At 36.1% G+C, this 9,217-nt stretch overlaps 2 protein-coding genes across 2 annotated transcripts; both read right to left on the minus strand.

Annotated features, from left to right (window-relative positions):
- Window positions 1-309: 309 nt before the first annotated feature.
- LOC129250152 (uncharacterized) lies at window positions 310-1,985 on the minus strand. The gene is made up of 7 exons (XM_054889796.1): window positions 1,973-1,985; window positions 1,579-1,689; window positions 1,344-1,495; window positions 1,083-1,295; window positions 599-752; window positions 452-530; window positions 310-316 (listed from the first exon to the last, which is right to left on the minus strand). The coding sequence occupies exons 1-7, from the start codon at window positions 1,983-1,985 to the stop codon at window positions 310-312; spliced, it is 729 nt and encodes a 242-aa protein (XP_054745771.1).
- Window positions 1,986-2,427: 442 nt separating this feature from the next.
- LOC129250153 (uncharacterized) lies at window positions 2,428-8,717 on the minus strand. The gene is made up of 2 exons (XM_054889797.1): window positions 8,570-8,717; window positions 2,428-4,488 (listed from the first exon to the last, which is right to left on the minus strand). The coding sequence occupies exons 1-2, from the start codon at window positions 8,715-8,717 to the stop codon at window positions 3,185-3,187; spliced, it is 1,452 nt and encodes a 483-aa protein (XP_054745772.1). The 3' UTR covers window positions 2,428-3,184.
- Window positions 8,718-9,217: the final 500 nt, after the last annotated feature.

Raw genomic sequence — 9,217 nt, forward strand, 5'->3', positions numbered from 1 at the left:
TTATTTATTTAATGAATAATTTTAATATTTATTTAGTTAATTTTTAGTTTCTAAAGAAAATTAATACAATATATAATAATTTTTTTTAGTATGTTCTATTTATGTACAGCTATTTATTTTAGTTTACTATTTACATTATAAAATTACGTTAAGTTTTAATTAGTTATTTATTGTAATATTTACATTGTAAAATTAGGTTTGGTGTTAGACAAATTTACTTTTTAGTTTTAGTTATTTATATACATGAATTAGTTTAGTTATTAGAAAAGTTTACGTTTTAGTTTTTATATACATAAATTAGTATAATATTTACATTCTAAAATTAGGTTTTGGTGTTAGAAAATGAACATGAATTAAAGTAATTTGACATAATAAAATTAGCTTTAGAAATATTTAGTTTTAGTTGTTATTTTGAATATTCATTTTTTGTTTTTGTTTCCTAACGACTTGCTTATGCCGGTTGTGGCTCATTAGTACCGCTTTCCGAATTTCTGCGATGACTTCGCTTTTCGGGGTACTATTAAATGTATCTGTTGGATATACATAAAAAACATGTTATATATATAAAAAAAAGGTATAAACGAAAAAATGTAAATACCGAAAATGAGTTCCAGACTTTTGAGGCCCAAAAGCGCCGAATTGTTGGCTTTCCCCTCAAAATTGTAATGGAACATCAAGGCATCGGAGTAAACGCGCTTCATCACCCCTTTGATGCATTCTTTTGCACCCCTCAGCTTCAGCAAAATATTTAGCTAGAAAAGATAAAATTAAGTTATTTAATTTATTAAAATTTTTTTGAGCTTATTTGATTTGTATACATCCATATGTATGCTTCTGAAACAAATATTCTAAGTTAAAATAAATTTTCCAATTTCTACAAATAGCCATACTTTTGAACACCCTATTGTACGTAATTTTATGTAAATCATAGTTGTTTGAGTGGAAATAGGTATCTCAAAATTTGTGAAATCTCTTATTTCGGCAAATTTTAAAAACGCTATACGGATAATTCTTAGATGTTACAATTTAACTCAAGCAACCATGATCACATGTGTATATTGTATAGTAGAAATAATAGTTACCATTGCTTCGGAGTATGGCTTGGTATTCAAGAGCTGCTCCAGAGTAATAATCGCATCCTGCGATGTTATTGGGAGCATACTCTGAATCTTGATATACTCAGGACTCAGAGCATCTCCCGTGATGCGCGCAATACTCTGGTGAACTCTTGTCATCACCACTTTCACCTCCCTCATCAGCTGGCCCTGGACCTGACATTCCGCTCTTTCTGGCATCTAAATAATAAAGAGCTTATAACTTTATTCATTACTTCAATAAAATACTTGTATAACCTTCTTTTCGAAGTCCTTGAAATTTCTTTCCACCTTACTTTCTAGGTCCCTTAAGGTGGTCTTTATTTCCCTCAGTGATTCACGGATATCGCTCCGCATTTCTCTCAGCTCCTTTTGTAACGAAGCCAGAGAAACTGGTTCACCTGAAATAAGTGTTTTTTTTTTAACAACCTCGCAAAAAAATAATGGTAAGAATTGAAATTTATTAAAATATAAAAAAAATTACTTGGAACCGCAGTAGCATGGTTGGATACCGTTGCGCTGGGGGAATTTGGGATTGCTGTACGCCTTTCGTAGGGCTGCGATACAGCAAACCGCTTACGCTGCACGGCAGACCCTAAAATGGAATTAGTTTTAAGTATGAATATAAGTATTTACAATTCTGTTAATATATTTTTATATTTATAAGTAAAAGTAGGGGGCCCGAGCGTGGTGGAGAGATCATTTCGGTCTCCGGAAAAAAAATGCCCTCCATTGTACTTAAAAAAAAGAACGAAATAAATTATGTAGAATGGGGACAAGAATAAGCTTATTTCTATCATTTATACAAAAATATTTATAACTTATATCACTACGACTAATTAGGACTTCATTACTTAATATTTCACCTATACAAATACCTAGCCCTGACATAGATTCTACTGGCTCGATAAAATAATTTTCTAAATTAGAAATAAGGAGCGCTTTAAAACTGTTGGTTTCCTTATCTAATCCAACAATTTTAATGGGCCCCTTATTGCATTGAAAATAACTATCTTTATCTTTGTTAAAATCTATTATAAAAAGGTCGTTTTTAGAAAGTTTGCTAGAATCTGAAATTTTTAATCTTTCCGATATTCTGAAAAACATTTGCTGCAAAATTTTATTAGGTTTATTAATTATTATTTTTTAAATGCTGCATGTAAAGGGTGTTTTTTTTAGAGGTTAGGTTTTCAAGATGAAATAAAACGTATATAATTTAATGTTATGGCCAAGAATTTAGCTTTATTATAAAGATAAGGGTTTGCCATTATGTTTTAAAAATGATTTCGGGCAAGTGGCCGCCGCGGCTGGCTCGAATAAATTCCAGCCGAGAGGCCCAATTTTCGACCACTTTTTGCAGCAATTGGGGCCGTATGTCAGCAATAACGCGCCGAATATTCTCTTCCAAGACGCCAATCGTCTCGGGCTTATCTGCGTAGACAAGCGACTTCACATAGCCCTACAAGAAATAGTCCAGCGGTGTTATATCGCACGATCTTGGAGGCCACGCCACAGGTCCACGGCGCGAGATAATGCGCTCACCAAAAGTTTCCTTCAATAAATCGATTGTTGCGTTGGCTGTATGGCATGTAGCGCCGTCTTGTTGGAACCAAAGGTCGTCCACATCAACATCGTCCAATTCAGGCACGAAAAAGTCATTAATCATTTCTCTATAGCGCTCTTAATTGACTGTAACATTATGGCCGGCTTCATTTTTAAAGAAATATGGACCAATGATTCCCTCTGCCCATAGAGCACACCAAACAGTGACTTTTTGAGGATGTAACGGCGTCTCAGCAATGGCTTGTGGATTATGTTCACTCCAGATGCGACAATTTTGCTTATTGACATACCCATTCAACCAAAAGTGAGCTTCATCGCTGAACAAAAACCATTATTTTCGAACCGCGCGAAACGAACCATTATTTTCGTAATAAATTTGCACGATTTGCAAACGTTGTTCAGGTGTAAGTCTATTCATTATGAAATGGCAAACCAAACTGAGCATAAATCAAGTGACAGCTGTCAAAAAGACCATCTACGGAAAAAGTAGTGCCAACTTGAAAACCTAACCTCTAAAAAAACACCCTTTAGTTCTCAAATTTATACGTGGAAAAATTGTCTAAAGGACCAAATTCTCTAACACAATCCGAAAGGTGTAACAACCCGTGAACATTATAACTTATTAGATGATCGCCATCAATATTTCCGAACAAATCAACAAATTCCTTTAACAATTCATTGGCGACATTCGATTCTACGTTAAAAGATTTCTCACAAGAGAGAAATCGAATTCCGGCGTATAGTAAAAGAAAATGATAATATAAATCTTCATTAATGCAGTTTTTCAAAACAAATATCCCGGTATATAATAAAAACTGCCGGAATTCCGTTGACTTCCAATTACTTATCTGGTCAAGGTCTCGGCTAAGCCGGCTAAACTCAGACGGTACGAACCTGTTAAGAAGCAAAAGCTTCTCATTTATTTTCGTAACGTTGCCTTTCTTGATAAGTAACTGGAGCAACTTTTTTGTTACACCCAAATCTACTAAATGCATGGGTTCAAGAGGAAATTGTGAAACCATGCCAAAGTTAAAAGATTCTAGCAAACTTTCTGCTTGCTTAAATTCTAAACTATGATAACTTAAATCTATTCTATTTTTAAATGAACTATCTGATCTTAAATTTCCAACTTGCTTCGGGAAGCTTACCCTTTTTTGTGTATAGACGCCCTCGATCGTGCATTTGGAACAGGAGTTCTTTGCCGTATGCGACTTAACTCCTGTAACAAATGCACGAGCGGGGGCGTCACAACTAAATAATCTTATATTAAATGGCTTACATACTAGATTGCTACCTACCTTAACCCCATTCTTCCTCAAAAAACTTACTTCCTCACAAAAGTCCCTCAAAAAATCATTAACGCTACCTGGCTTACTCATCCCTGAAAAACACGCTATCGTAAATGGGCCTAACTTAGAACCTACGACATATCCTAAAATCGGCCAAAGACACCTATTACTACTCTTAAATAACTTTAACCCATCTATCCCAATATCAATATTTACTACCTCACAATTTTCCAATACATTAAATTCTGCACCCCATAAATAAAACTGAATACCTATATATAAAAACTCACCTCCTGGAATTAATTTAATATTAACTTTTTGCCTACTTGTACCTAAAAGAGACCTAGCTGACAGTGGCAAACCTTCTACACAGATAAGTTTTAGAGTCCTAAGCAAATCGTCTACGCTATTCTGAGGAATATTATTACTAACCGCCCAGGTTGACAGAAGGAACGCATTTTCTAAATTACTATCCCTATCCTCTGAATAACTATCTACCTCAACATCTTCTACATCTAAATCTTCAAAAAACACACTGTCATCTCATATTCTAAATTTTGCAAAGCTACTCTACTTGTTGATGGAAAATCATCGTCGTCTAATCTGTTGGGAAAGTTTTCATTTCCTTCTACGTTAACATTTTCATTTAGTTTGCGAAATTTCGCTACATTTTCTTCATACTTTTTTTTTTCTTTTCCCAATAAATTAGACAACGTTCTTTTACTCATTTTTCTAACTACGATACTTAACAAATACGTCCGCTTCGTGTAAGTCTGTGTGTATTAAGTGTTCTGTAAGAAAAATTAAACACAAATTTCAATAATTAGAAAAAATACATATGTATGTGAAAGATATAATATCAGACTAATAACGCACAATTAAAAAATTACAAAATACTTACTGAATCTGCCCTGGTAGCTTTGCTGGATGCTGGTAAATGTTGTATGTTGGTAAATGTTGCACGTCTCCCTTTTAATTAAATCGCTTACGAGCTACAAGTTAAGGTTAAAAAAGATTTATTAGTTTAATAATATGGATTATTTACATATACATATGTATGTAGATATACACAACTTTTCACAAATTGCTTATATGTATATGCATATTTCTTATGCATAAATGGAAAAGTGTATGCACGTTCGTGTATATAAATACTTACATACATATATGTACATATATCACAATTTTATTCTTATCCTACAAACGTGCATACATTTTTTTCATTTATTTACACTGCGCAGGCGATTGCTATTAACCAAACCACAAATAGAAATTTATAATGCGAACAATCGGCTTCTTTAACTATGGCATATGCACATCTTTTTGGTTTGGATTAATCGCACTGATCCTGTGACACATTTCTTGGCCACACGTATAAACAAAAGCTATGACCAACCGCACTGGTCATGCCTTTCCATATCTTCCATTTCACATTCACTGATTTAAAATTTACCGAGTCAGATGCAGATCCCTTTTAAATTTCGTGATTGTATCGCCGTTTATATTGCTGTACCTATATAGTATAAAAAAGATGTTATTAATACAAAATGGAAAAGATTAAATTAGAGGTTTTATACATATTTCATGCACCAACCGTGCATATTTACATACAGTGTATGGAATGCAAAGTATGTATGTACATGCATAAGAATTTTACTTCGCAGTATATATGTACATACATATATTGCATATTTAATTAATATACACTACGCAGCGGACTAAGGGTATATTAAAATAGACAGTTAAATAATTTTCTTTAGACATATTGAAAAGATTTGTTGCCCATAGCTATGAGAAACACATATGTATGTATTTGAGGTTAGGATCCCCGCATTGATCCTGTATGGGCAACAAATTGCTTTTCAACCCTTATTTCTCACAAAACACACTGCGCAGTGTATGTATGGATGCAAAAGCTATGACCACCGGCACTGGTCATGCTTTTGCACATTTTATAAGCGAAAAAGAATTTGTTTACGTTGAGCAAACTTACCAAAAGAAAGATGTCCGCTTTGTTTTCTTGATTTTAATTGAAATTGAATTTCTTTTGATTTACCTCCTTACGTTGTGAATACGTTTTTCTGAAAATAAAAATACATTTTATTAGTTTAAATATATATAAATATAATTGGAAAATTTAATAAAAATTGTTCAACTTACCTTTTCGCTTGCAGATTTTCACAGAATTAAACGCGATTCTTTTTTGTATTTGGCATTTGCAACTTGTTTTTTGCTGTCACTTTCGCACTCACTATAGTTAAGTTTAATAAGTATTCACGAAAATTATGAGATAAATATATGTATAACCCATCAAAAATGACAACAGAATTAAATGTGATGGTGGGTATTATTGGAAAAAATTGAGTGAATGTGGTGGTAAAATTGGAAAAACTGGTGAACGTTGGTTTGCAGGGTATACTTTACAACTTGTCGCCTTTCCAGTACTTACACCCTACATACAAAATAATTGTTGTTCGAGATTGCGAATCTATGCTATAACTTACTCAACGGATGAAGTTAATATTGAATAATGTTAGGTTATGTTGAATCGATTGTCCTTTGGGACACATTCAGGCTTATAGCCTATTGAGATGTCGCGAGAAGAGTTTTGTCCCAATCCCTCTTCAAACTAGTGTGTGCTTTTCAGAAGTTTTAGAATGTCTCTGATTTCTACAGAACTCAGATCTCCCAACTCATTAAAAAATGTCTACCTAGAACAGTAAACCTAGTTCTGGATAGACCACGACAATGACACAGTAGGTGCGAGATTGTCTCTTCCTCCTCCTCATCTATACAACTTCTGCAGAAATCATGTGTGTGCACATCCATCCTTTGGGCGTGCCTAGCTATTATGCAGCGTTATAACTGAAATCAGTGTGCTAAGAATATGCTTATTTTGGCTTAGCAGAGATTTTGTGCTTTTCTCACAGTATTGAGAGTCGGCCACAGTGGTCGGGTGATTCTGCAGGTGGTCTTATTACTCTATCTTTCGTTCGCTGTTCTTACGATTTCTTGAAGGATAAGTAGCTTACATGTTTGTAAGGGTATACCTATGTCATTGTTTATGTACTCATCAGTAAATTTGGGGCCGAGTCTCGCTAGTTCATCAGCTCTACAGGTACCATCAAAGTCGCGATGGCCAGGAACCCATCCAACTCTTAGGTGACATGACCTAGCCATCTCGTTAAGAGATGTGCGGCGTTTCATTGCTACCTTGGAGGTTGTCGATTGTTTTGTGAAGGATTTTATTGCCGCTTGGCTATCCGTGAAAATGTAGATGTCATTTCCGGATATCGCATCACACTGTACCAGTGTCGCGGCTTTCATTATTGCCATCAGTTCAGCGTAAAAGACACTACAGTAGTCAGGGAGTAGAAAGCTGAAGGAAATCCCCAGATGTTCGGATTGTACACCTCCGCCCACCCTGTCCTCGAACTTTGAGCTATCTGTGTATACATGGATGGACTCGCCCTGTCTTACGCGGTCCCGTTCCACTCTTCCCTTGAGGGAAGGAAGGTCGTGAACGGTGTAATGGGAAGTGTAGGCGGTGCATAGTACACCAGTCCGAAAAGCCCTAAAGTACCAGCTAGGATCTTACCGTGACCGTAATCTGTGTTTGACAAATAACTAATAGTGTTCAGTTTTATTGGCGCACCGCATGGGATATATCTTCCCTGCAGATCCACCGGAAGTCGCTTATAATGCTTGGTGTGGTTGGCATCGCACTGGTTATAAGAACGGATGCAAGTCTTTGAACCTTTTCAAGTTCTTTGGTGCTCACACCATTCTCAAGGAGCTTCCACCATATTAAAATACCATAGTAGAGAATTAGCATAACCACTGCTGTGTAGAGCTAATGTATTATACTCTGTCTTGCGTCTGTGAGCCCCCAAGTTAACTCCCTATCAAGTACAAGTCCTAGATATTTCTTTCTTTCTAATACTCTAAGTGGTTTTCTCTTAAAAATATTCGATTAAGAGCAGGTGTTTTATGTTTCCTACTAAACAGTATCAGATCCGTTTTTTCCGGACTTACTTCTAATCCTCGACTTTACACCAAAGTAAAAGTCTGTTGAGAGATCTTTGTTGCAGATCATTGGGATGGGAAATTATCTTACCTCGTTCTTGAAGCTCGGTTGTCTCTCCAAGACGCTGTTTTTGCTGCCCTTATGGCATTCCATGGGTTAGTTCTCCTCGCTTCGTTAAACACAGTTCTGCATTCTTTTCTAAGTTCTGCTATATGAGTGGACCACCATGGAGGTTTCGGTTTCCCTCTTCTCGCAGCTCATCAACCGCTGAGTAGAGCTGTTGCTCGGAGTTAATTTGGTATGTAGCGACAGGGAGACTGCTTGCTAATGTGGTTTCAAACATCTCCCAGTTTGTGCGTCTACGGTTTACAACCGGCTTGCACCGTTTAGTTGGTAATACATTCGGTACATTAAGTACTTATGATCTGAGAAGGAGTTGTCTGTAGACCCTCTTCAGCCTTTTAAAATTTGCGCCCCTCGTTCATTGACGCACGTAATGTCTAGAACTTCCCTTCTCGTAGTTGTTACAAAAGTAGTGGTATCACCTATATTACAATAAAGATTGTTGCACATAATGAATTCTTAAATGTACTCACCGTGTGCTTTTGTGTCTGAACTGCCCCAGAAATGATGATGTGCATTAGCATCTGCTTCCAGTATGAATGGGGTACCACGTCTTGATATTTCCTCAACTGCTCCTCTTATGAGTAGTGATGAAGTTGGTTGCTCCGCGTCGTGTATCATATAAGAGGAGGCAAGCCATATCGTCCTTCCACACCACTCCACCGATATGATGACGTTATCCGCCTCACTAAATTGTAGCAATAAGTATACATTAATAAGTTTCTTTACAAATATGCACGATCTTGGTTTACCTTTGTCGGTGGCATAGACCAATTTTTATTCCTTATTGTTCAAACCGCAAACCCGATCTTTTACGACCCATCATTCTTGGATGAGCACAATATCCTCTTCTCTTTCGGCGAGATGGAGGATGAGTGCGGCTGAAGCCGCCTTAGCTCAGGTTTGTTAGGTTAAGTTGTGTTAGGTTGTTAGTTAACACAAGACACTTCCTTCCCCTATTTAAGCTGGATAAGCCACTTAGACCTGTTTATGAAGGTAACTAGTTAGTCTCCAGTGAGATATTTTGCAAATTTCCCAGGTTGTCAAAGAAATAATCGACAAGATATTCACAGAGAAGGTGTTGTACCGACTGAATTTCTTCTTTGTCTCCACAGTTTATG

This window comes from Anastrepha obliqua, chromosome 6 (genome assembly GCF_027943255.1).
Source record: "Anastrepha obliqua isolate idAnaObli1 chromosome 6, idAnaObli1_1.0, whole genome shotgun sequence".
Classification (NCBI taxonomy): Eukaryota; Metazoa; Arthropoda; class Insecta; order Diptera; family Tephritidae; genus Anastrepha; species Anastrepha obliqua.

Excerpts from the sequence above, each read along its gene's own strand:
- LOC129250152 (XM_054889796.1), bottom strand. Across the intron at positions 1,496-1,578 it reads CCATGCTACTGCGGTTCCAA|GTGAACCAGTTTCTCTGGCT; the intron begins GTAATTTTTTTT and ends CACTTATTTCAG. Across the intron at positions 1,296-1,343 it reads TCGAAAAGAAGGTTATACAA|ATGCCAGAAAGAGCGGAATG; the intron begins GTATTTTATTGA and ends TTTATTATTTAG.
- LOC129250153 (XM_054889797.1), bottom strand. The coding sequence starts at position 8,717 with ATGATACACGACGCGGAGCAACCAACTTCATCACTACTCATAAGAGGA. Across the intron at positions 4,489-8,569 it reads TTCAGACACAAAAGCACACG|ATGACAGTGTGTTTTTTGAA; the intron begins GTGAGTACATTT and ends TTAGAATATGAG.